The sequence below is a fragment of the Phyllostomus hastatus genome, unplaced genomic scaffold (genome assembly GCF_019186645.2).
Source record: "Phyllostomus hastatus isolate PE091 unplaced genomic scaffold, TTU_PhHast_1.1 phas_scaffold_93, whole genome shotgun sequence".
NCBI lineage: Eukaryota > Metazoa > Chordata > Mammalia > Chiroptera > Phyllostomidae > Phyllostomus > Phyllostomus hastatus.
Genome location: NW_025334042.1, coordinates 5,068,908 through 5,095,046, shown reverse-complemented (window position 1 = coordinate 5,095,046; position 26,139 = coordinate 5,068,908). Strand labels below are relative to the sequence as shown.

At 39.9% G+C, this 26,139-nt stretch overlaps 1 protein-coding gene across 1 annotated transcript in view; it reads left to right on the top strand.

Annotated features, from left to right (window-relative positions):
* Positions 1-5,950: 5,950 nt before the first annotated feature.
* KCNMB4 (potassium calcium-activated channel subfamily M regulatory beta subunit 4) overlaps positions 5,951-26,139 on the top strand; it is a 53,189-nt gene continuing 33,000 nt past the window's right edge. The window contains exon 1 of the mRNA XM_045829666.1: positions 5,951-6,375. Coding sequence (XP_045685622.1) covers positions 6,040-6,375 — 336 coding nt within the window. The 5' untranslated portion in view covers positions 5,951-6,039. The remainder of the gene's footprint in view (positions 6,376-26,139) is intronic.

Here is a 26,139-nt window from a genome sequence, read left to right as displayed (position 1 = left end):
TAATTTAGAATGGGGTATCCTTTCCATCTCTGAACTATCTATTTTCCTTAGCATTTTGGGATACGGATATGACCTTGGTTTTCTAACCCCCATCAAAAGAGAATACTGAAGAAATGGAAGGTTAAGCGTAAGAAGGCCTGGGAGGGATGTGATAGTTGTCTTGTCCACCTGGATTCTCTTTTATCTACACAAAATCCGAGGGCGGGGTAACAGACAAAAGCAAAACTGCTAGAATTATTAGGCGACTTCCTAGAACTATTTATTGACTTGTTTTATTAACACCTGATGTTCTTTGTGTTTACTTCTACTTTGAATCTAATTTGAATTTCTAACAAGCCTCTCTGAAACCTAAATACTATACTTACTTTCCCTCTCCTGCATGAAATTGTACTAATATTTGCTATGCATCTAAAACAGAGCTATTTCCAACACAAGTGATTCAGAGTAAAATTAAACGGGAGGCTCAGATTAAATCATTCACTAATTCCTCCTCAACCCACAGTCCCCCTTCATAGCCAGGTTTCACCAGATGAATTTATCAAGCCTAACTATACTTGAATATAAGTATATAAGCACATTTTAAATCCATTTGTATTACCTACACTTTTTTACTAAATACATTTGTTAGACATACATAGCTTAGTACCACAGAAAAAGAGTGGGTATTGTAATCTGTCACTGTCAGTACGTGTGCAGCCTTAGAAAAGTTGCTTGATGTCTCATTCCCTCTTTATCTCATGAGAACAATAAATTAGGGTATTCCTTTATATTAGGTGTTCAGTTAGGTCAGTTTCACCAAACACTCTCCCTGTTAGCCATTGTACCAGGAAGTGCTCTCCATGTCAATTATTTAAAGGCCTGTAACTTCACTAAGTGCTCTTAGGTAGTAATACACAAGTTTTTTAAGAACATGGCAAGAACAAAAATAAACTTGGAGTAAAAGTCATAGAATATTAAAACTATCTTTTTGTCCAACCCTCTTGTATGAGGAGGAAACAATCTACAAACATCAATTATGTATCTTAATTAAACTATGTATTGTTAATGCTCAGACCAAAATCTCTTAGCTTCTTGCTTTCTAATTCCAAAGCTGATACCCCTTTTACTACATGTGTGTGCATGTGTATGTGTCTTCCATAGAAGTTCAGTTCCACTAACATGAAAGACTAACCTAACAGGTGGTGAGAATGTAGGAAATTTAGCTAGCATTCCCAATATTAATGAACTTACTAATAAGAAGTGATTACCTCTGCTTTCTGCTTTCCTTTCTCAATTGCAAACACAAAAGCTATATGCAAAACAAATTTGAATATTTATTCTCATTTGAGGACATGTTCATTGATTTTTTTTTTAGAGAGAGGAAGGGATAGAGAGAAATACATCGATGTGAGAGTGAAACATTGAACGGTTGCCTTCTGCACGCACCCCAACCTAGGGATCAAATCCACAATGTAGGTACATGGGGATCGGGGATCCAACCTGCCACCTAGATATAGTGCCCTGACCAGGAACCAGACTGGTGACCTTTTGGTGTAACATCGATGCTCTAAACAACTGAGCCACATAATAAACTAAATATTTTTAATAATCATTCTTCACTATTTCAAAGAAAGATTTTAGAAACTTCCTTTCCTGCTTAAATTTGAGCTAGATGATATTTAAGATCCCTTTCTCTCTCGATTATAAATATCTAGAAATAGTACTGTTCTCAATAATTATATACTCTATAATAAGATAAATGGACAGGAAAAAATTAATTAGGAAAAATAGTGGCCATATAGGGCATTTATTTCAAATTTAAAGTTCTGAGATTAAGAACAAATATTTAACATTTACAATGAAGCATGACAGGAAAGTTAATTTTTTGACATCACTAAGCTGGAAATGATTTAGTACAACTGTAAACAGTTTGAAGTTAACGCCAAAATGAAAAGGAAATTTAATTTTGTGACAGCTACAAAATCTACAATTATATAAACTGAGTGAAAAAGAAAAGACTAACATTTTTCTATGAGGTTTTCTTTGTTGGATCACTCATGCTTTCATTCATTTATTCTTATCTCAGGAGTCTGGTTGTAAATCTATCCAGAATGTAAATTCCAATGAGAAAAGATGATGAAACAATATTAATTTTCTCCCTTAATGTATTTTAGCTATTGAAGTGTACAGTAGCAGTTTGTTATTGAAAAACTTCACAATGTGCCAGTTTTTAAAACAGTATATAAACATTTTCCCAACATGTTCTAAATTCTCTTCTATTCTTAGGATACCAAAGTCCTCCTTATGATAATTCCTTTTAGAATTCTTTTATGAGGGCTTATATACATATGAAATTGTACTATATATTGCAACTTTAACATCAGTCACAGGACTTCGTGAAGAATATTGATCATGAGAACAAATTATAAACAATGGTTTTAATGTTCTTGCTTAGGTCTTTTTCTTTTTAAAAATTTTTTAAAAAGTTGATTTTAGAAAGGAAGGGGGAGAGAGAGAGAGAGAGAGAGAAACATTGATTTGTTGTTTCACTTACTTGTGCAGTCATTGGCTGCTTCTTGTGTGTGCCCTGACAGGGGGATTGAACCCACATCCTTGGTATATCAGGACAATGCTCTAACCAACCAAGCTACCCAGCCAGGGCTAGGGAGGTCTTTTTCTTTTAAAAAGAATTGCATCAAGGTGTGGCCATGATTCTCTTGAAAACATTACTACACACAGTGATGTACATCAAATAATGAGTCTGGTTCTGAGTATTACATTTTTAATTTGCAGAAAACTATGCAAACAAAGGACTCTGTGTGTGCATGTGTGCGTGTGTGCACGCTGCCTCTGCTCTCCACAGGAAACAAGATGCTAAAAGTCCTCAGAGAGCAGATCCCTGGGATTCTTACTACTATTTTAACTTAGTTAATGGTGACCTGTTTTCAGAAACTGAGGGGCTGACATACTCAATCTTCCTTGGCTGTGTGATAAAGTAGCCCCACCTCAAGTAAATGAAGCTAATAACAAACATGGTGTGTATTGAGGGTAAAATAAAAACTGACCTAATTTGGGAAGTCTTTTGATATGTTTGACTTTCAGTAAGAAAGACATGATAATGATAATGAAAAGGTTTAGAAGACAAGCCAGCTAAATTAAAAAAGGAAAAAAGAGAAGAAAAGTAAATTTTTAAAGAACAGAAAGCTAGATGGTAACAGTTTCTTCAAATACTTTAGGAATCATTATAAGGAAGGAAAGTAAAGAAGAACTCAAAAAATGGATTTGAAACCCTTGAATACTTAGGTTAAATTAAGACAGGGGTTTTCTGATTTTTTTTAGACTTAGAAGACCATTTTTGATACAGAGGGTTCATTCACAGAATCCTTCAAGCTCTGAAATCAGTGAAAAATAAATCATATTCATTAAATTATTTTTAGAAACCCCCATCCCTGTTTTATGGGCACTAGTAGGACTTAACTTTGCCTCAATGTTAAGTTGCTCAGTATAGCGAACTAGAATAATTGGATCTCACCACTTCCTCATATCCAGACTGGCTTTAGCCTTTTTGAAAAGGGAGATCATTATAACCTGCAGTAAGAAAAAGATTCAGACTGAAGAAATATCTCAGGTTAAGCCGTTTCATCTATTAAACTCACCTTTCAGGTAATGTAATCACTAACGAATTGTCTTTATGCCAACAGAAAGGGAATAGAATGATATAATCCCTATGTGAAGAAAGAAGGAAACCTACTCTCTCAAAATTTGAAAGGTATTAAGGTAAAAAAACATTTTACTGATTTGAAAAATTTCTAAATTTATAGAGAAAACCACTTAGGGTCTTCCTGTAATTAAACCTTCTTTGCCCCTGGTTTGGAAATATGGTTACCTACCACACAGAGCAGTGATTTTCAACCGTATGCTGCAAGAATTTTTAAACCTGCAATACCTGACTATTTAGTCAGGGACACTGACCCCTTTTCCCGTTGATTGTCAAATTTAAAAAATGACAACAGTAAATACAACAATATCCGTCCAGTGTGAATGCATCAAAATTATACCTGTTTTTTTTTGTCAGATCAGCAAAACAATATATTATTTGGTGTGCTGCAGAGTTTTAGTAATTAGTTTGTATGCCCTGAAACGAAAAAAGTTGAAAATTGCTTAAATAGAGGAATGTAGAAGTAACAGAGCTGCAACTGAAAGGTACTCAGTACCAGTTAAGTAACATTTGAAATCCAAGAAAGAGGTCAAGAATTCCAAATTCCATGATTGGGTGTTTCCATACTCATCAGGAGCATAACTGATTCAAGAGTATATTAATTTAGGCCTTGCAAATCAAGAAAAAGATTATGTTTGTATATTTTGCAAAGAAGTGAACATTTTGATTCTTTTAAAAATAGGTCGAAAAAGTTCTCAAGTTTGATATTAGAATAGATGTGTGATTTGGGAAAAATGTTTCCCATTTAGTCACGAATATTGGCTGCTGGTAGGCACAGGAAATGGGGGTGGGGGTGGGGGGCAACGGGAAGAATTAAGAGACCAAAACGCAGCTGTAGGTAGAAACGGTACCTGTCCCAAAGTGGGTCTGCACGCCGCTAACGCCTTGCACATCGCTCGTGGAAAGCTCATCTACAAGTCCCAGGATGGGCCAAGAGTGGCAAAAAAAAAAAAAAAAAAAAAAAACTCCTAAAGAGGGAAACAATTGAAAAGGGTTCTCTCCTCCGGAGTCCCGGAGCGAGGGGAAGGTCCTAAAGGGTTAAGTAGTGTTTCCTTCTAGGGCTTGCAAGCTTCAGCACTAGTTTTCTTCCGTCCAGAATCAGTCAGTCCCAGCCTTGGGGCAAATCGAGCCAGGGCTGACCAGCTGCGGGAGACTTAAGTTGCTGCAAGTTCCCCCCAGGATCCTGGTGGCGTTGCCAGTCGTAGGCCCTTACCCCTACGCGCGTAGCCTGCACAACAAACCCTGCCTGACTGAGCCTCTTTCACTCAGATCTTGCAGCGGGTGGGGCCGCGGGGGCGCCGGCTTCCGGACCTGACGGTTGGGAGCTGCAGGACCCTGCGGCTGGACCGTTACCGCGCTCGCTGAGTGGGTGTAGGGTGGGCAGAGAGGAGGGGTGCAGCGAGGTCACGCCCCTCACCCCGCCGCGTGCTAGCGAGTAGCGTGGGTACTGGTGGCAGGGTCTTCCTCCCCCCCGCGCGCCCCAGCGCATGCCGCTCCCGGGGTCTTCAACCCCAGTCCGCCGGTCCCGGCTGCCGGTTCCCCGGTCAGCGCTCGCTGCTTGGTCTCTGGCTCACTCTCTCGGTTGGTTGACCATCCTGATTTGGAGTTCAAGATTCCCGCTGCTCCGCTTGCACTACGCCTTCTCACTGTTTGCTTTCTTTATATACATATTTCACTCCAGTTATGCTATATTGAACCTAGGCTTCTCCTCCTCGGATGTCCCTCCAAGGGGATTTAGGGAGGATCCCGAGCACCTGCCGCGATCCTAGGTGCTCGCTACCCCTTGCCCAACCGAGACACCCCCGGGCGGGGCGGGACAGGAGGGCTGGGTCCGCGGCGGGAGGGAGGGGCTGGGCGGGGTAGCCTCCGGTTGGGGGTTACCCTGGGCTCGCTGCAGCCCAGCCGCTCCAGCCCTCGGGGCAGGTGCCGGGCGAGTTAGCGGAGAAGCGGCACACGGGCGATGGAGACAGGGAGACTCTGGGCGAGAGGAGGCTGGGTGGGGGAAGCGGAGAAAGCGCGCGGGCGGAGGCTGGCAGGGGGCGCTGGAGGCAGGAGCCGCCGGCGCGCTCCTCGCGCCGTAGGGTGCGGGAGGCTGTGAGCCGCAGCAGCACCGGGAGCCTCAGGGGCGAGGGCGACGGCGGGGCTAGGGGGTGGGGGCGCTGCCGCCTTCGGGGCGTCGCCGGCCTCCGCCCCTTTGTTCTCGCGCGCTTCCCCCTGCCGCCCACTCCCCTGCTGTCGTGCAGCGGCGGTGGCGGCGGCTCCTCCCGCCCGAGGCAGTGGGGCTCGGCGCCGGGGGCGGGGGTGGGCGGGAGGAGCGCGCCAGCCGCTGGGAGTGGGGGGCGATGGCGAAGCTCCGGGTGGCTTACGAGTACACGGAAGCCGAGGACAAAAGCATCCGGCTCGGCTTGTTTCTCATCATCTCCGGTGTCGTGTTGCTCTTTATCTTCGGCTTCTGCTGGCTCAGCCCCGCGCTGCAGGATCTGCAAGCCACGGCCGCCAACTGCACGGTGCTGTCGGTTCAGCAGATCGGCGAGGTGTTCGAGTGCACCTTCACCTGTGGCGCCGACTGCAGGGGCACATCGCAGTACCCCTGCGTCCAGGTCTACGTGAACAACTCGGAGTCCAACTCCAGGGCGCTGCTGCACAGCGACGAGCACCAGCTCCTGACCAACCCCAAGGTAAGGACGCACAGAGAAGGATGCCGCGCTCCCGCGGAGGTTTTGAGGATAGAGGAGCCTCGGTGGTAGACCCCGCGCGGGCTGGGCTCGGAGTATGCTCGGGTTATTAAGAGGAGACAAGGCATCGGAGGCTGTACTCAAACCTGCAGAAAGTACTTTGGGGATCCACGGGCCGGTCCTTCAAGTGAATTTGTGTGCGGAGACCCGTTGTGCCCTGAGGCTTTCTTTACACACTCGTTTTGCCTGACCTCAGATTTTGAGGCCTTGGCCAGGGTCTGGTCCGGCGCATACAGGATGGGCTTTGGAGAAATTCAAGGAGCGCAAAGTTAACTTTTCCTTCTATCAGAGCCAGTTTTGTAGCAGGGATCCACCTACTCTGGTCAAGGTTCGAGCAGCCCCTTGAAAGGTGTTAGGAGGACTCCTTGCCTTTTTACTCTAAACAAACGTATTTAAGTTAGGGTCCAAACATGAGCTTTTGAAGGTCGACAAATGATGTAGAATAAAATATGATATTCTGCATAGATCCTTTGGGACAGAGGACTTTCAGTTTTCATAAAATAGCTTCCCCAAAAGGTCTAGGAGACTAATGACTTTATGTATCTGGGGGGCAATTGGGAGCCATTTGGAGAGCGGTAAATTTTACTGAAAATAGAAAACCCTCCGTGAAATGTACCAATGTTCCTTTCCTGGCCACTTTTTTCGTTCTCACAAGCGAAAAAGAAAAAACCTGGTTAGGACCCGAGGGATGGAGAGCAGAGAGAGGAAGACTCAGAAAACGGTTCCCAGTGGAGAAAAAACTTATAAAAAGCAGTGTCCTCAGTGTGTGAACTAATTGAGCTTTGTAGTACACCTGGCTGTGCGAGAAGGACCTTCTTTCTTCTTCTCTTGGTCTCTTTTACTGTTCTTGTTGCTCACCTATCAAAGTGAAGGTGTGCATCTTTTTGAAAGTTACTGATGTTTTCCACCTGTGGGGGCTGTGCTTCAAGATCAAGGAGGAAAGCAGTGGAAAAGGAATCAGTCTTGTGTACAAAGAGCTTTGTTAAATGTGAGAAGAAGAATTATATCAATCCAAAAGAAAAAATGTCCACATTAATATTGTTGATGTATTTAAAATAAGTTTACCATTTCCCTACAGCAAAACTCCTGGTCTGGGTTCTAAACAGTAAATTCTTAAATTTGGGAAATTTTTAAAAAAGGAGTTCTTTTTAAAAAAAATTATGACTCATCTTTGAAAAAGAAGATGCCCCTGCTGACAAATGAATATTCATTTACCTTAAAAATGAAGATAATATATAAGCAGTAAACATACACGCAATTTAGATAATGTTTAAAGTCTTGAAGAAACAGTAATGTTTCAAAGACAAGTGTAAGTTAATCTGCCTAGTGCTCAGAAATTTCAAAAGAAATATCAGAGTTTTAGAAACATCACCCTTTTTTAAAAAAGATTCAACCATTAATATAAAAGAAAGCTGTCAAGCAGTAATGGTGATATAGAAATTAAATGGTAGTATATCATTTAGGAGGTGGTGTTAAAAATTGATGAAACATTGGTAATTTAAGATAGTGGTTCAGTCACTAATAAATTGCAGGCACATATATGAGTAAATGGCTAATATCTAATCAAGACATTGAAAAGTTAGAATTTGCTTCAAAAAGGCTGTTTCCCAGTTTTGAAGGATCTGGCAGAAAAAGTAGATTGGGATCATTAGACATAGATTTTCCAATCATTTGGATGCAGTCAATGCTTTATGTAATACTCCAATTTTCTTTATTACTTTTTGTTACAAAAAAATCTGTTTTTTTCCAGTGCCAGTTCAGATCCTAGCAACCATTGTTTTGAAGATATATCAGAACCAAATAACATGGTATAAAGTTATTCAAGAAATGATAGAACTGAAGAAAGATCTGTTTTTTGTTACAGGAAATAATGAACAACATCCCAATTTAGCCAAGGTTCCCCCAGCCAAATCAGTAGATATCTGTTTATCCAAATTGTAATTGCTTTGTAGCATTTATAGGATGTAAGTTTGTTCTTTTATAGTCATCATTCTACTTTTGGACAATTTAAATGCTCAGTTTGGAAATTCTCGTAAGCATTAGTGATGGAAATATTCAACGTGACTAAAATACTGTGTTGGAGTCCGGTATGTAAGCAGAATGTTTCCATAGTGCCCATGCTGTTAGGCAATACCCATTGCCCATCCCTCTTGCACTTGGGCTGCCTACATCTCTTTTTTTCTTACCGTACCTCTATATTGAAGGCACATTTCCCACCCATTCCCTTGTTCTGGAATGTCTGGATTCCCTATGTGCATGGATCCTAGTCACCCAACATTCTCTTCTTCATGACCCACTACCACAAGAAACTGTGTAGGAAATCACTTCTCAGAAAAAAAGAGAACAAGGATTTTCTCCCCTCCTTTGAATTTGCTGTTTTAATTATAGTGAAAGGCAGGGAAAGGGGGAAATATTGCAATACACTTGCATAACTTCTTAAGCCATAGACTACTAAAGAAGGTAGTGTGACTGAATTTGATTTATGACTAATAATTTAAGATATCTTCAAGTCCCATTCAACTTATTTATGTTTTGAATCATATTCTTACTAACTAAAGTAATCACTATATCCAGTCATGTAATAAAGTATTCAAGTCAACTAATTATACAAAGGGCAACGTTCTGCTCTGTGAAGTAACCACAGTGCATCTCAGTTTGGGATCAGCATCCTCTCGCTGCTATTTCCACTACTGTGTTACTTCTTTGTGACTTGTGCACTTTGATCCTTAACTCTAACGGCACTTTAGAATCACTGGGGGAAATTTAAAGAGAAATTCTCTTGGCTGGGTCCAGCCCTCAGAGATTGAGACTTGGTCTTGGGTGTGTTGGGGGCATTAATGGTTTTTAAACAGTTCTGAAAGTGATTTTATGTGTAGACAGAGTCAAAATCACTGGCTTAAAAAATGTACTTATCTATTTTGCAAGAAAAGTAAAATAAGAACCAAAAAGATTCATCATGATTAATGTTTGTGTTTTTAGATCAAAAGGTGTTACCAATGTTACTGAATAGAATAAAAGGAGGGACTCAAGGAAATTCTAAAGGACTAGAGAAGGTCACTTAAAATTATAGTTCATTCTTGAACAGCATGGGTTCAAAATGAATGGGTCCACTTATATGTGGATTTTTTTCGATAAATACAGTAACTGTATTTTCTCTTATTTTCTTAATAACATTTCCTTTTCTCTAGCTTACTTTCTTGCAAGAATACAGTACACACAAAGTATGTGTTAATCAACTGTTTATGTTACTGGTAAGGCTTCCAGTCAACAGTAGGCTAGTAGTCGAGTTTTGGAGGAGTCAAAAGTTATACATAGATTTTCTTCTTTAATTTTCAAGAGATAGTGGAAGACAGTAATGAAAGGGCATGCATTAAAAATCTACACCCAAGGATATGTTCATTAATTTTAGAGAGAAGAGGAAGGGAGAGAGAATGTGAGAGAGAAACATCTATGGGAAACATCAATAGGTTGCCTCCCATACCTGCCCTGATCAGGGATCAAACCTGCAATCTAACTACATGCCCTGACCGGGAATCGAATCTACAGCCTTTTTGTGTGTATAGGATGATGCTCCAACCAACTGAGCTACCCTGCCAGGGCTATACACGGACTTTTGACTGTGTGGAGTGTCGGTGCCCCTAATCCCATGTTATTGAAGGATCAACTGTAGTATAGAAATGATAGTTTTGTTTTTATTTTTTTAAGATTTTATTTATTTATTTTTAGAGAGGGGAGGGGAGGGAGAAAGAGAGGGAGAGAAGCATCAATGTGTGGTTGCCACTTACACCCCCCTCCTGGGGACCTGGCCCACAACCCAGGCATGTGCCCCGACTGGGAATCAAACCAGTGACCCTATGGTTAGCAGGCCAACAACACTGAATCCACTGAGCCACACCAGCCAGGGCTAGAAATGCATACTTAATGCATACTTAATTTTAAATTAAGTATGCATTAGGTGAACTTACACAGTTCGAGACATTTGCTTTTGCATCAATATATACATTTGGTGGCAAAGAAAAGGTGAATTTTTGAAACCAGCTTCTTATATGTGGAACGAGAGAGAGAGTGGATGATTAGAAACTATGTTTTATTTTTTGCTTTGAGTTTTTTCTTTCTCTGATGCAAAAGACCTAGAAACACAGGACAAAAGTCTGTCTGAGAAACCAGTACTGTAAAAGTGAGAGAAGTGCATTGATGAGAAGGAAAACTTGGGAGGAATTAGCAGAGGCTTTAAGCTTTAAGCATAGCCACTGAACCTGGTGTACCTAACTGGAGGGCATTGTGGTTTACGTGCACCTTTTTGGTGTTCTTCCCATCCATGTTGGAGTGTTCCGCCCCTCTCTGCCACAGACACTCCCTGGGTGGACGGTGTATTCTAATATGGTTCATTTCATAACTCCATCCTTGAAATAAATGTTCAGTGTGATATACTTTGAGCTCTTTGGAAGTCTGTCATCTCAAAACTAAATAGTAAAAGGCTAAGCTGAATTGTGACAACTTCTCTACAGTCTTTATTTCTCCATGAAAAAGTGGCTTACTATAGTTTTTCCTCTGTTGACAACATAAATAATTTTTAGTAACTACATAAAATTCAATTCTTACACATCTATTATGATCAAAGAACTGGGCAAGAAACAGGAGGACATACAAAAATTAGTTCAGTCGTTAACAAATACTTACTGCATACCTACTCTGTGACACGAATGTTCTAGGTTCAGACACTAGGATAGAGATCAATAGAAAGCCTCTCCCATCACGAAGTTCACATTTTGGTGGGGGGTGACAGAGAAGAAGAAGGTTTATAATGTAATGTCATGTTAGGATACGTGTGTAAAGCAAATTCAAGCAGCGTAAGGGTATAGACAGTGATGGAAGAAACAAAGAACTGCTGTTTTGCATTGGTTGGTCAGGGAAGCTGTCTCTGATGGAGTGACATTTGCACAGAGACCTAAAGAACCTGAGGGATGAGCAGAGTTCTAAAGAACCTAAAGGAATGAGTCATGTGGGTCTCTGGAGGGCGAGTTCCACAGGCTGAGGGCACAGCAAGTTCAAAGACCCTGAGGCAAGTGACACTCAGGCTTGTGTGAGGAGCAGTGAGGTAGGACCACAGTGAGCAAAGTGTAGATTAGGGCCTTACAGAATATGTTGGTAAACTAACATTAAGCAGGATGGAGATATAATCAGACTTAGATTTTCAAAATATATACCATAAATGATTCGTCTGGCTGCTGAGTTGAGAATAGAATTTGTGTATGTGTGCATGTAATGCATCTATGTACACACCTGAGTACATGCACATGTCGCTTGTGCAAGGTGAGAGATGCAGAGGCAAGATTGGCAACAGGGAGTCCAGGAGCACAGGGAAAAGATGACGGTGAGTCAGATCGGGGTAGCATTGGTAAAGTTCACTAATGGATTACATGTAAGGAATGAAGGTAAGAGGAGTTGGTGATGACTCCCAAGGTCTGTGACAAGCTCAGCTTGGTGAAGGGAGGTGATTCTGCTAGATGGGAAAACTAGAGGAGAGTAGTTTTGGAGGCACATGGCTGGAAGCAAGCATTGGGTTTTAGATATGCCTAATATATGTGCAAGTGTGGATGAATTCATGAGTTTCCTCCCTCGTGAGATCACTGTATAACAGAGATTACACAGATAACTATCAAACAAGGCAAAATGTCAAGTTCTACAGGGAGGTACGAAGAGTATGATATGCACACCTAGACAGGAAATGTTAGGGGTACAGCTTCATGAGGAATGCAACATTTGTCATGGTTTTGAGAATGAACAGAATTTTCGTCTTGGCAGGAGGAGTGGGGAGGTAGGAAGAGAGCGTCGAGGAAGAGAAAAGGCCAGGAGTGAAGCTGTGGTGCTCTGTGAGGATGGGATATTTGGGGGAATCAGCAGGTAAGACTGGTGTGGGCACAAAGAGCAGAGTTTTGGGGGTAAGGCAGGCAGGTAAATTGGAGTCAATATGTAGAAGCCCTTGACAGCCAGGATGGGTTTGGCAGGCGCTGCGAAGCCATGGTGGGAAGAATAATGTTCCCCTGGCTCCTGCCCGCTGCCCAAGATGTTTACATCCTGATCACTAGAACCTGTGACAGGCTCCATGGCAAAGGGGAATTAAAGTTGCCCATGGAGTTAAGGTTGCTAATCAGTTGATGTTAAATTAGGGACATTATCCTGGTGGGCCCAGTGTAACCACAAGGGCCCTTAAATGTGCAAGGAGAAGAGACATATGAACACCTGGCCATTGCTAGTTTTGAATACAGAAGAGAGCCGTGAGCCAGGAATGCAGGCCGCTGCCATTTCTAAGGAAGCCAGAAAAGGCAAGGAAATGGGTTCTCCGTTGCAGCCCCCAGAAAAGAATACAGTCTGACTGGGATTGGTTTTAGCCCCGTGAGATCCACTTCTGAGTTCTTACCTCCAGAATTTGAAATAATAAATCTGTGTTGTTTTAAGCCACTAAGTTTGTTACGTCAGCAATAGGAAACTATAGGGAAGCCATGGAAGATTTTGAGTAAGTGACTAATATAATTGGATATTTCAAGACTTGGTCAGAATGTGTTAATTATCCATTGGTGTTACGGCTCTTTGGAAACAGTTTGGTCTGCAGGCAGCTGAGATCCTCCTGTTGGAGGTTACTCATCACGATCCCTTTCTGACCTCCCTTTGTGGATGTCTTCTCTGAAGGTCTCAATTATTTGTAAAATCCCTTTAAATCATGTGTTTGAAATGCTAACCAGACACTTTTTACTTTGACAGAAGTGATTTGTGATGTTACAATATATTTTAGCAAGAGTTTGGGAAAAATGCATTTACTTTATCACAGACTTGCCTCAGTGCTATAAAGCTTTTTATAAGTTGATACATTTTGTTTCTTTAAAATGTTTTTGTCACTCACTGTCAATGAAGATGTCAAGTTTTTTTACCTTGGGTCTAAAGTTTTTCTTCAGTATTTAGCAGAATTTCATATTCAGTTGAGTTCCTAGATAAATAGTACATTTATATTACAGTTACCATAATTATTTAGTAAAATACTGAACAGAGTGGTTTTTAATATTACAAACAATGCTTCTAACTATTCCTCATGCTGTGACTTAGGTATTCTCAAGGACACAAATCAACGTGTACAAATTTGTACTTTTGAACTTTAGTAATATCCTTTTCTTTTAAAATAACCAGCATCATAAATTGAAAACCATGTGCTTATTAAATTACTTAATTGGTGACCTTGTTTGTAAGTAAGCTAATTCAAATAAATGTATCTATGTAATTGCTTCTTTGAGGAGCAGAATGCAGCAGGCTGAGTCACTAGAAGGGCTCTGTGTGCTGATGCTCGCGTGAAGGAATAGCCACTCATCTCGTTTTCCGAACCTCTCCTCTGATGGGTGCAGCGGACCTCCTGGACTGTGGCACCTCTGTGACGTCCACTGCACTAGTTACAGTCCAACTGTGTGACAGCAGCAGATGCTGACATTGCATCTCAGTGGAGAAAATGAACTCCTAAATCCTAGAAGTTTAATCCACTTTTTTCTTTGTAATAAATATATTTATATAATTGTTTATATCAGGACAACATTATTTAAAAACACTTTTTGAGAACAGAAAACCAGACAATAATACTGCTCAATGAAAGCTAAATCTTTGATTCTGATCATAATTATCTTATGTTTTCTCTATTTTAAGGATAAAAATGGCAACCAAATTCATCTTTATCGCCAAAACCTGTTTCTATTCTATAATATTTTGTTTCTATCAATGATACCCTTGTTTTCTGATATTACTACTTTTTAAAAATTTTCACTGCCACTATCCTAGTGAAGGCCATTATTTTTTGCTTCAATTATTCAATATGTTTTTGCTAATCTCCTTATATCTAGTCTATTTCTTCCTCCAAGAGAGTGGTTCTCAAAACGCAGTCACTGGACCAGCAGCATCTGCGGCGTCTGTGAACTTGTTAGAAATGCACATTTGCAAGTCCCACCTTAGGTCTAAGGGACTTAGAAAACTCCACTCCAGTTTCTGAGTTAGAAGTTCTTTGTTGGAGTTCAAGAATATAAACAGTGGGGGAAATGGAATAATGTAAAGAAAACCGTCGAAAAAAAAAAACGGCAAGAAAATAGAGAGAAAGGAATGTAGATAGATAGAACAAATAAAAATACCAGTAAGATAAATTTAAACCCAAATTTTGAAGTAATAATATTAAATGTAAATGGACTAACTCTTCCATTTAAAAAACAGAGATTGCAGGCTGGGGGAAAAGGACAGACAAACCCAAATACATGCTGTTTTCAAGAGTTGCACATAAAACATAAGGACACATAAAGGTTGAAAGTTAAAAGATGAAAAAATGCAAACTATGCAAATGTTATCAAAAAATACATTAAAAAGAAAGGAAACCTGTAGTACCTGTATTATATGAAACACGATAGGCTTTGAAGTAAAAAAAAGTGTTTTACTAAAGATAAAAAGGGATATTTCATAATTGTAAAAAAGTTAATCCAACAGAATACAATAATTCTATATTAAGATGTACCTAAAAAATGTAACTTTAAAATATGTAAAAACAAAAAAATTAAAGCCACTCAAAGGAGAAATATATAAATTTATCAGGAATAGAGGTTTTAACACACTTCTATTGGAGACTGATATACAGTCATATGAGAGTAATATCAATACATATCTAACAGAATTGAATAACGTATTTAACAACTGACCCAGGTGACATGTATAAGTTAGGTGCCCAAGTAACATTTACAAAAACCAATCATTTTCTGAGCCACAAAGCAAACCTCAACAAATTTCATAGGGGTGAGATAATAAAGATTATATCCTCAGTGAAATTATAATAGAAATTATTAAGTTTTACTGAAAGACAAGATACAGGAAATTCATCTAGGAAAGAATTAACTTTTGAATAAATGGTGCTTGAACAATTAGTTCTACATAAAAAAATAAAATTTGATACACTTTACATTCATAACAATAAATTCCAAATGGAAAAAAAACCTAAATGTGAAAAGAGAACTATGAAACTTGTAGGAGACAGCACATTCTTATGACATAGGCTTAAGAAATATTTTCTTAAATAAGGCTCAAGGAACAAATCATAACAGGAAAAAGATTGATACCTTTGAGCACATTAAAGTAACAATCTCTATATGATTGAGATTATTGTAAACAGTGGAAATGTAAGCCACAAACTAATACAAGATAATGGCAAAATAAGTAATCAACAAATGATTATTCAGCATTTATGAAAATTCTACAAATCCTTAGGAAAATAACATGATATAATGGGGAAATGAGCAAAGGATGTGTATCAGCAATTCCTAAGAGAAACTCAAATGGCCAATAAATGTGAAATGACGCTCAATCCCAATAATCTCAGGGGAATTTAAGTGACAACAGTAATGGAATACTATTCACAACCATTCACAATCATTATATTGGCAAAATTTAATATGTTTCATAAGACCAAGTATTGATAAAGATCAAGGAGTGGTAAGTCTTACTCTGCTGGAAAATTGGTTCAGCCCCTTAGGAAAATAATCGAACCTGCTATGTGTAATTGAAGATGTGCTACCTGATGATTGAATGATTTCATTTCAACATGTTTGCCCTGAAAAAACCTCTTATACATATCCAGGGATATATGAGAATTTTCATTACAGAACTGTTTGTACTAGTGAAAAGTACAAATAACCTGATAGACTTGATTAAAATATTAGATGGGATACTTTAACAGGAACCTAATAATAGTGACCTAAACAAAGCAGGTATTAATTTTATTTTTTCCTTTAATAAATGCCTGAGCTTGTAAGCAGTTCACAGAGCTGTGTCATTCTGATTAGGGAGGTCATCCAAAGACCCAGGTTCCTACTACCTTGTTGCTTTACCATCCCTTAACATGTTTTTCCTAAGTTGATCATGTCTATATTTTAGGCAGTAGGGAGGGGGAAAGGAGAACTCAGAAGGCAGGTAGCTTCCTTTTTAAAAAAAAGAAGATACTGAGAGATCATTCACATATACTGTTTTCCCTTTAATGTGTACATTTTTAGTATATTCACAATGTTTTATAATCATTGTCTGATTCCAAAATATTTTCATCACCCCCCAAAACAAATATCCTACATTTTTAGTACTCACTCCACACTCCTTCAACTTGGTTGTGGTATATGATACTTTTTGTACATTCCTAGATTTGGGTTACTAGCATTTTGGTGAGGATTTTTACATCTGTGTTCATAGGTGTATTGGTTTGTAGTTTTCTTATGGTGTCTTTGCTTTAGGGGTCATGGTAATAGCATAAGTTGGGAAGTGTTCCCTCCTCTTTCTTACACCGTGATTGAAAGGGATTTATTCCAGGAATGGAAGGTTGGTTCAAATGCTAAAATCAATCAATGTAATACATTATGTGAATAGACTAAAACACAGAATCATATGATTATCTCAGTAGATGCAGAAAAAGTGTTTGACAAAATCTTTTCATGATTTAAACAAAAATCAATACTCTAGGAATAGAGGGGAACTTTCTCAATCTGATATAGGGCAACTATGAAAAACCCGCAGCTAGTATTAATGATGACAGACTGAAAGCTTTCCCCCTAAAATCAGGAACAAGACAAGAATATCTGCTCTTGCCACTCTCATTTAACATTGTATTGGAGGTTATAAATAGGGCAATTACAAAAAAAAGAAAAAAGAAAAAGAAAAGACAGCCAAATTGGAAGAGAGAAATAAAGCCATTTTTGTTCACAAATAACATGATCTTGTATGTAGAAACTTCTAAAGAATCCACCCCCCCAAAAAAACCCCAGCTGTTAGAGCTAACGCTTTCAGCAAAAGTTGTAGAATACAAGATCAACATAAAAAATTATTGTATTTTATATACTATCAATGAATGATCATATTAAGAACACAATTTTTTATGAGTATCAAAAAAAATAAAATGCTTAGGAATAAACTTCACAAATTTAACCAAAGAGCACAAGACTTATAACCTGAAAACTATAAAACACTATTAAAAGAAACTTTACAAACCTAAGTAAGTGGGAAGATATTCTTTGTGGATTGGAAGGCTTCAACTGTAAATATGTCAATACGACCCAAATTGATCTACAGATTCTTCTCTTTTTTTTTAAACACAGAGGTAGCTTATTATTTTAATTTTTTATGTACTGATTGATTTTAAAGAGAGAGGAAGGGAGAGAAATAGAGAAACATCAGTTTGCCTTTCTACTCATTTGTGCATTCATCAGTTGATTCTTGTATGTGCCCTGACCAGGGATCAAACCCACAACCTTGGTGTATCGAGGTGATACTAACCAACTGAGCTGCCTGGCCAGGGCAGATCTACAGGTTCTTTGTAATTCCCATCAAAAACTCAGCTAGATATGTTTTTTTTTTGCAGAAATTGACAGGCAGATCCTGAAATTCATATGGAAATGCAAAAGATCCACGATAGCCAAAACAATCTTGAAAAAAATGAACAAAATTGGAAGACATACTTTCCAATTTTAAAACTTACTAGAAAGCAACAGTAATGAAGACTGAGAGGTACTTGCATAAGGATACACATAACAGTCTATGGAATGGAATTGAGAGTCCAGAAATAAGCCAATGGTGCTTGAAAAACTATATTTAAATGCAAAGAAAGAAATTGGACTTCTACGTCATACTGTATACAAAAACTAACTCAAAATGAATCAGAAAGCTAAATGTAAGATCTAAAACTATAAAGCTCTCAGAATAAACATAGATGAAAATTTTTGTAACTTTGAAAATTAGACACAGTTTCTTAACTAGGACATAAAAACACAAGCAACCAAAGGAAAAATAGATAATTGGATTTAACACTTAAAAACAAATTTGTGCTTCAGAGGATACCATCAAGAAAGTGACAAGACAACCACAGAATGAGAGAAAATATTTTCAAATATTATACCTGATGAGAGTCAAATATCCAGAATATATAAAGAATTTTTATAACTCAACAACAGCAATAACAAAAATGCAAATAACCCAATTCAGAAATAAGCAAAAGATGGGAATAGATATTTTTCCAAAGAAGGCAGGTAAGTGGCCAATAAGCACATGAAAATATGTTCAAAATTATTAGTCAATAGGGAAATACAAATCAAAACCAAAATTAGGTACCACTCCCAACCCATTAGAATGACTAGTTAAAAAAAAAAAGACGACAGTAGCAAATGTTGAGACTGTGGAGAAACTGGAACCACATACATTGCTGGTAAAAATGTAAAAGATGCAGCCACTCTGGAGAACAATGAACAGTTTTTTAACAGTTGGATGTAGAGTTACTTGGTGACCCGGCAATTCCATTCGTAGGTATATACCCAAGAGAAATGAAAGCACGTATCCATGCAAAAACTTGTATACCACCATTCATAGCAGCATCATCATAATAGCCAAAAAATAGAAACAACTCTAATATCCACAAACTGATGAATAGATATATAAATGTACTATAGCCATATAAGGAATATTATTTGACTAGAAGAAGGAATGAAGTGTTATACTACAATGTATATATTTAAAAACATTAAAATTTTAGAAAATGACAAATTTGGGAGAATATTTGCACCATGGTAGAGAAGTGATTCAACACTTCACATGTGAAGAAATCTTAGCAATACATAACCATCTCTTCAGTGGAACACTAGGTGTGATGGTTAATTTTATGTGCCAACTTGCCTAGGCTAAAGGGTGCCCAGATCCCTGGTGACACATTACTGGGTGTGTCTGTGAGGGTGGTTCTAGAAGAGATTGGCATTTGTACCAGTAGACTCAGTAAAGAAGATCCACCCTCATCAAGAGGGTGGGCATCATCCAGTCTGTTGAGGACCTGAATAGAACCAAATGACAAAGGAAGGGCAAGTTTGCCCTCTTTTTGAGTTGGGGCATGGCATTGGTGCTCCTGCTTCTTGGGCCTTTGGACTTGGACCGGGACTTACATCATTTGCTCTCCTGTGACGCAGACACCAGCCCGAAGTGTCCGCAGCATTATGGATGAGATATGAGATAAATTCACACAGACTACCGAGTCCTGTGGAGGAAAAGGGACGGCACGGCTACTCTCTCAAGGGGAGAGTACCTCGGAGCAGACTGGCAACTCTCTCAAGAGGAGAGCTTCCCGATTCTTGCCTTGATAGGTTTTTATTGGGTTCGTTTGCACAGGAATACAGGTAAAGCTCATTAATCATTGTCATCAGTAAGGATCAAACAATGGATAGCATACAAAGAACTACTAGGGCTTATTCTGAGTCAGGGTCTGTTAGCTAAAAGGCTACAGAACTTTGGGAAACAAACTCATTTCCTGCTCGGGCCTTTATCATTTATTGAAGAGCATTCTTAGCAAAGCAAGTTTCACAGGAGTTTATGTATTCTATCTCAGGCCTGATCACCCCACCTGGGGAACCTATCTTTTCCAGCACAGGGCTGCACCGCCCTCTGTCATTGTTTCAGGATTAAGTCAGGCAGGGGAAGTAAGGCAGCCAAGAGATTAGGAGACTTCTCCCAGGCAGAATGAGGACTCAGGCTTTGTCAAAGCTGAGGGGCGAGAGTCCATCACCCCCTTTCTCCATAGCCCCCCAAGTCCTTCCCTGGGGGCCTCCATGTGATCCTGCCTGTCTTAGGTCATTCCCCCCTTGAGGAATGTTACCCGTTATTGGCTAACCGACCAAGCATTGGGGGCCAGTTATGGATGACGTAAAAGGAGCAGAAGTGGCACTCCTGCTAGGGAGGTAAGCTTTGTCTCCTTAGTGGCTACTGGTCCGAAGGTTGCTCACTCAGCCTTAGCCATGGGGGGATTACAGCTCCTGAAACCAAGCAGGGCGGCTCCCAACATCTCCCCCTTTTTTGTTTTTAAAATCAAATGTAGTTGTTAAGCTTGTGAAACCTACTATTTGCTGTTTTCGAATGCGATCTTAAGAAAATAACATGTAACAATATATATACACCTATATATATATATATATCATAAAGCACAAATAAGGATTAAGACAAAGAGGCACCCAAGGGCTGCTAGGACCCAAACTTGTAAATTCAGTCCATTGAAAAATGCTGCAAATGCAAGGAAACGATAAGAGTGACAGGTCTGGTTACACTTCAATCCTTGGGAGAATTAGCACAAACTTCAGGAAGTTACTTTAAAGATATGCAGCAGGGGCTTGCTGCCTGAACTCAGAGTGAGAGAGTTTTAGCAAGAGCAAGTCACAAAACAGCCTAGGTATAATGCAGGCCTGATTTCCCACGGGAGAACTTCACAGGTGTGGTCCTGTGTGCCGACTCTCCCCCCACTGGTTTTTCACGTGGGTGCTGGGCTACATTTCCATATCTCAAGAAGCAGTTCCCTACACCCCTGGTTTTCAGGCCTTCATACTCACCCAGAATTATACCACCTGCTTTCCTGGGCCTCCACCTTGCAGAGAGCAGATCATGGGGCCCTTCAGCCTCCATTATTTTGTGAGCCAGTTCCTCATGATAAATATTCTATGACTACTTATATCCTATTGGTTCAATTTCTCTGGAGAACCCTGAGGCAAAAGCATGAACAGCAGTTCAATGAAGAATGACAACAAACTAGACACGTGAAAAATATGTGCAATCTCACTAGTATCCAAAGAAATATTAAACAGTGTAATATTGAGATACTCTTCCTGCCTGTCAAGTTGAGAAATACCACATTGGTAAGGACAGGAGGTCATGGGCAGTCTCATGCACTGCTGGAAGGAGCGGATTGTCAGGGAACAATCGGAAGTACATACCAAAATCCTGAAAAATACATGTATTATTTTGCTGGGGCTGCTGTAACCAAATACCATAAACTGGGTGGCTTAATTAAGGCAAGAGAAATTTGTGGGGGTTTTTTTACAGTTCTGAAGAACAGAAGCTTAAAATCAAGGAGTCAGAGGGGCCATTCTTCTCCTTAAGGCTCTAGAAAAATTCCTTGCCTCTTTCTAGGTAATGGTGGTTGTGTGTGACCCCTGGCATTCCTGAACTTGGACTGCTTCGCTCCAATTTCTTCCTCCCTCACGTGGCCGCCTTCTGTCTGTGTGTCTTTGCATCTCCCCCTCCTTTCTCTTATAAAAGCAGCAGTTCTTGGATTTAGGGTCCACCCAAATCTACTACAACCTCATCTTAACTAATCATATCTGTAAAGACCCTATTTTCAAATGAGGTCACATTCTGAGGTCCTGAGTAGACATGCATCTGGGGAAAGACATTATTCATCCTGGCACAATATGCATACTCTTAGACAGGAAAACTATTTTTGGTGAGACATCATAGGAAAAAATGATGGAATTGTTGAAAGATGTGGCTATAAATGTATTATTTGCAACACCATTAAAAATTGCAAAATATCTGAAACAACCTAAATGTTCAATTATATGGTACTGGTTGAAGGAATTGACATAGACATACATTTATATGATGAAATATTGTGTTAAATTATATTGTATATTTTTTGACAAAAAAGGATGTTTCTGGTTTGTTATTGACAAAAAATAGGTTATAAAACAGTATGATTTCACATTGAAATAATAAAACGTGTTTGTGTTTATGTATTATATATCTACATACATGCACCCCTAATTTTTAAAATCAAATTTATTGGAAGATAATGCTTAATAGGATTATACAGGTTTCGAGTGTACAGTTGTATGATACATGACCTGTATATTGCATTGTGTGCTCACCACCCAGAGTCACATCTTCTGTCACCATATATTTAACCCCCTTTACCTTTTACTATCCCCTCACCCCTCTTCCCTCAAGTAGCCATCATACTGTTGTCCGTGTCTATGAGTTTCAGTTTTATTTCCCACACGAGTGAAATCATAGGGTTCTTGACTTATTTTGCTTAGCATGACATTCTCAGGATCCATCCATGCTGTCACAAATGGCATTATTTCATCTTTCTTGTGGCTGAGTGGTACTGCATTGTATGTATGCACACATTGTATGTATGCTTCTTTATGCATCCTTGTTTGAAGGCCCCTGTGGTTGTTTACATGTCTTGGCCACTGTGAATAATGCTGCAATGAACACAGGGGTCCATATGTTTTTTCAAGTAAATGTTTTTAGTTTTTTCAGGTAGATACCCAGAAGAGGGGTCTCTGGGTCATATGTTAACTACTAATTTTTTGAGGAGGCTCCACCCTGTCTTCCAGGTTTCTTTCAAGTAAAGATGGCTTACTTTTGTAATGAGAGAAACCCAGAAATGTCACTTTAAAATAAGTGATCTGTGAAACTTATGGGGAAAGACTGAATAATACAGCTTAGAGGATCAGTGTATTGAAAATGAAGCTACCTACTTGAGAAAACCACTAGTGTGTTGTATTTATATACCCAGCCAGTTACAGTGACCACAGTGCTGAGGGAATGGAAATCCTTTCCACAGCGCCCCTGTCAGGGACGACCTTACGTTTCACTACCAGTGCCCAGGGCAGAGCTGCACACGTGGCAGGGATTTAGAAGCTGCTTGGTATAGTGGGAAATGCTGTGGCGCCTACACCTGAATCTAGGTGTGCACCTGTATGCCAATCACTTAACCTCTTGATCCTCGGTTTCTTCACAGACTGAGGATTATAGATAATACATACAACATTCCAGGAAGGTAGTATTGACAAATACTTGTGGAACAAATAAACCTTGACATTTTCATTTGTAGTTACTGAGGCATCAAGTAGGGAACGTTCACAGGTGAGGAAAGAGGTCAGGGGCTTTGTCATCAACTTTATTTGTAATACCGAAGCAACAGCATGATTTCTGGTATATCAGTATCTCCAACTCTCCCTTCCTTAATCTTCACAACTGGTGGGAAAATATCTGCCAGTACAGATTGCTGCAGCAGCATTATTTTAAAATATCTGCAGAATCATTTGTTGAACAGATGTTCACTGAGTACCTACATGCAGCAGGCCCTGCTCGAGGTTTTGGGGATCCAGGGGTGAAGGAAATGCCAGCCGGCTGGGAGCTTGCTTTCCGGTGGTCAGAGGGCTTCTCTCAGGGTGGTAGGTACACTTACTGCTCTGACTTGAGATGGCAGCTACCTCCTTGATCTGCTGAGCTTTGTCTCAGCCAGCTTTGTCTCCCACGCCCAGGTGATGTACTGAATGTCCGTTTTCTGGTTAATGTCTAACACTTTGACCTTCCGTGTGTTTTAACAGATACTTATTTGATTTTGCAGAGCAGGAAGGGTAGAAAATTAAGAACACAAAGTTATGGCATTAAAATATTGCGGTTTCAGAATTCGCATTGGAGACATGCTGAGCATTTTCCAGGAGTGAAGGATTGTTTTTCCTTCTTTCTTCTTTTTTTTTTTTTGCCCCAGAAACATAAGGTCAGATATGAATCCTCAGCAAGTTTAGCTACCGAAGAAATGCTCTTTGAAAATACAAATTTAGCAATAAGAATGAGAAAATATTCAAATAAAGTTAAAATAATTTTGAGCAAATACTTTGATCAATACTGTGCCAATAAATTTGAGACTGTTGGATGAAATGATGATGCCATAGAATAATACAAACTTCCAAACTAAAACAATGTGATAGAGATTTTTAAGTAGACCAATTACCATAGAGGAAGTGGAGAAAGTTCTCAATGGAACTACTATTGGGACTCTTTTGTCCCAACTCCTTTTGCCACCCATAGACAAATGTTTTTAACTATTTTTAGTTTTTTCCCATAGTATTTACCACCATGTTTCTAAACAGTAGGCTTCCTGATCTATATATTTTAGATACTAGTGTCAGCCTTTGATGGAATACGAGGATTTAACTTTCTTACAACATTCTAATCCACCCCATTTCCCCCCCTTCATCTTTTTAATATCGGCCTATCATTATTTCTGGCTAAATTAACATTCAATACTTATTTTAACCATTGCTAATCTCTTACAACTTTTTATTTTTCTTTTTAAATATATTTTTAATATATTGATTATGCTATTACAGTTGTCCCATTTTCCCCCTTCACTCCCCTCCACCCTGCCCACCCTCTCCCACCCACATTCCCCCCTTTAGTTCATGTCTATGTGTCATAAGTTCTTTAGCCTCTGCATTTCCCATACTCTTCTTGCCTTCCTCTGTCTATTTCCTACCTATTGTCTATGCTACTTATTCTCTGTACCTTTTCCCCCTCTCTCCTCCTCCCACTCCCCTGTTGCTAACTCTCCATGTGATCTCCATTTCTGTGGTTCTGTTCCTGTTCTAGTTGTTTGCTTAGTTTGCTTTTGTTTTAGGTGTGGTTGTTAATAATGGTGAGTTTGCTGTCATTTTACTATACATGTTTTTTATCTTCTTTTTCTTAGATAAGTCCCTTTAACATTTCATAATAATAAGGGCTTGGTGATGAACTCCTTTAACTTGGCCTTATCTAAGAAGCACTTTATCTGCCCTTCCATTCTAAATAAAAGCTTTGCTGGATAGAGCAATCTTGGATGTAGGTTTTTGCCTTTCACGACTTTGAATACTTCTTTTCAGCCCCTTCTTGCCTGCAAGATCTCTTTTGAGAAATCAGCTGAGTCTGATGGGAACTCATTTGTAGGTAACCGTCCCTCATCTCTTGTTGCTTCTAGAAGTCTCTCCTTCATTTTTATCTTGGGTAATGTCATTATGATGTGCCTTGGCGTGTTCCTCCTTGGGTCCATCCTCTTTGGGACTCTCTGAGCTTCCTGGACTTTCTGGAAGTCTATTTCCCTTGCCAGATTGGGGAAGTTCTCCTTTATTATTTGTTCAATTAACTTTTCCACTTGTTGTTTTTCCTCTTCCCCTTCTGGTACCCCTATAATTCGGATGTTGGAAGATGTCCTGGAGGTTCCTAAGCCTCTCCTCATTTTTTTGAATTCTTGTTTCTTCATTCTTTTCTGTTTGGTTGTTCCTTTCTTCCTTCTGGTTCATTCCATTGATTGGAAACCCAGTTTTCTTTCCATCACTATTGGTTCTGTGTGCATTTTTCTTCATTTCGCTTATTGTAGCCTTCATTTGTTCATCTAATTCGTGACCAAAATCAACCAATTCTGTGAGCATCCTGATTACCAGTGCTTTGAACTGTGCATCTGGTAGGTTGGATAACTCTCGTTTGCTTAAAAGCACTGGCCGAGGGGCTTTCACTTCTGTTTGAGCCATCTTCCCCCGGTCTTTGGTCTGGTCTCATCTGTTATGTAAGAGGGGCGGAGCCTTAGGTGTTCGTCGTGGTGGGGCACCTCAGTCGCTGGGTTGTGACGTTGTTTGTGGGGGTGGGGTCCGAGAGGGAACAATGGCGTCCGCTCTGCTCTCTCTAGGACTTCAGTCCCCTCCGCCACTTCCCACAAGCAGATTGGGCCCTTCTGGTGCTGGCTCCCGGGCGGGTGGGTTTGTGAACTTTCTAGGACTCTGTGGGTCTCCCCAAGGAGCCTCCTGTGAGGCTGGGAGGTTCTCCCAGGCTCAACTCCCACAGGTGTTTTCAGTCGGTGCCTTTAGGCTTTGTTTCCCAGCACTGGGGCCCTGGGTTGCTCGGTCTGTGTCACTGCCCATATTCCCCTGGTTTATCTGCACTCAGATGTGTGGCTGCGGACAGCCAGCTGCCTTGCGTGCCTCACTGGGTCTGCTCCTGGCCTCCTGTGCCCAGGGTCTGCCACTGGTCTGTCAGCTGCCCCCACGCTTCTGGGGTCCGCCAACTGCTGCCTGCGCCTCGCACGCC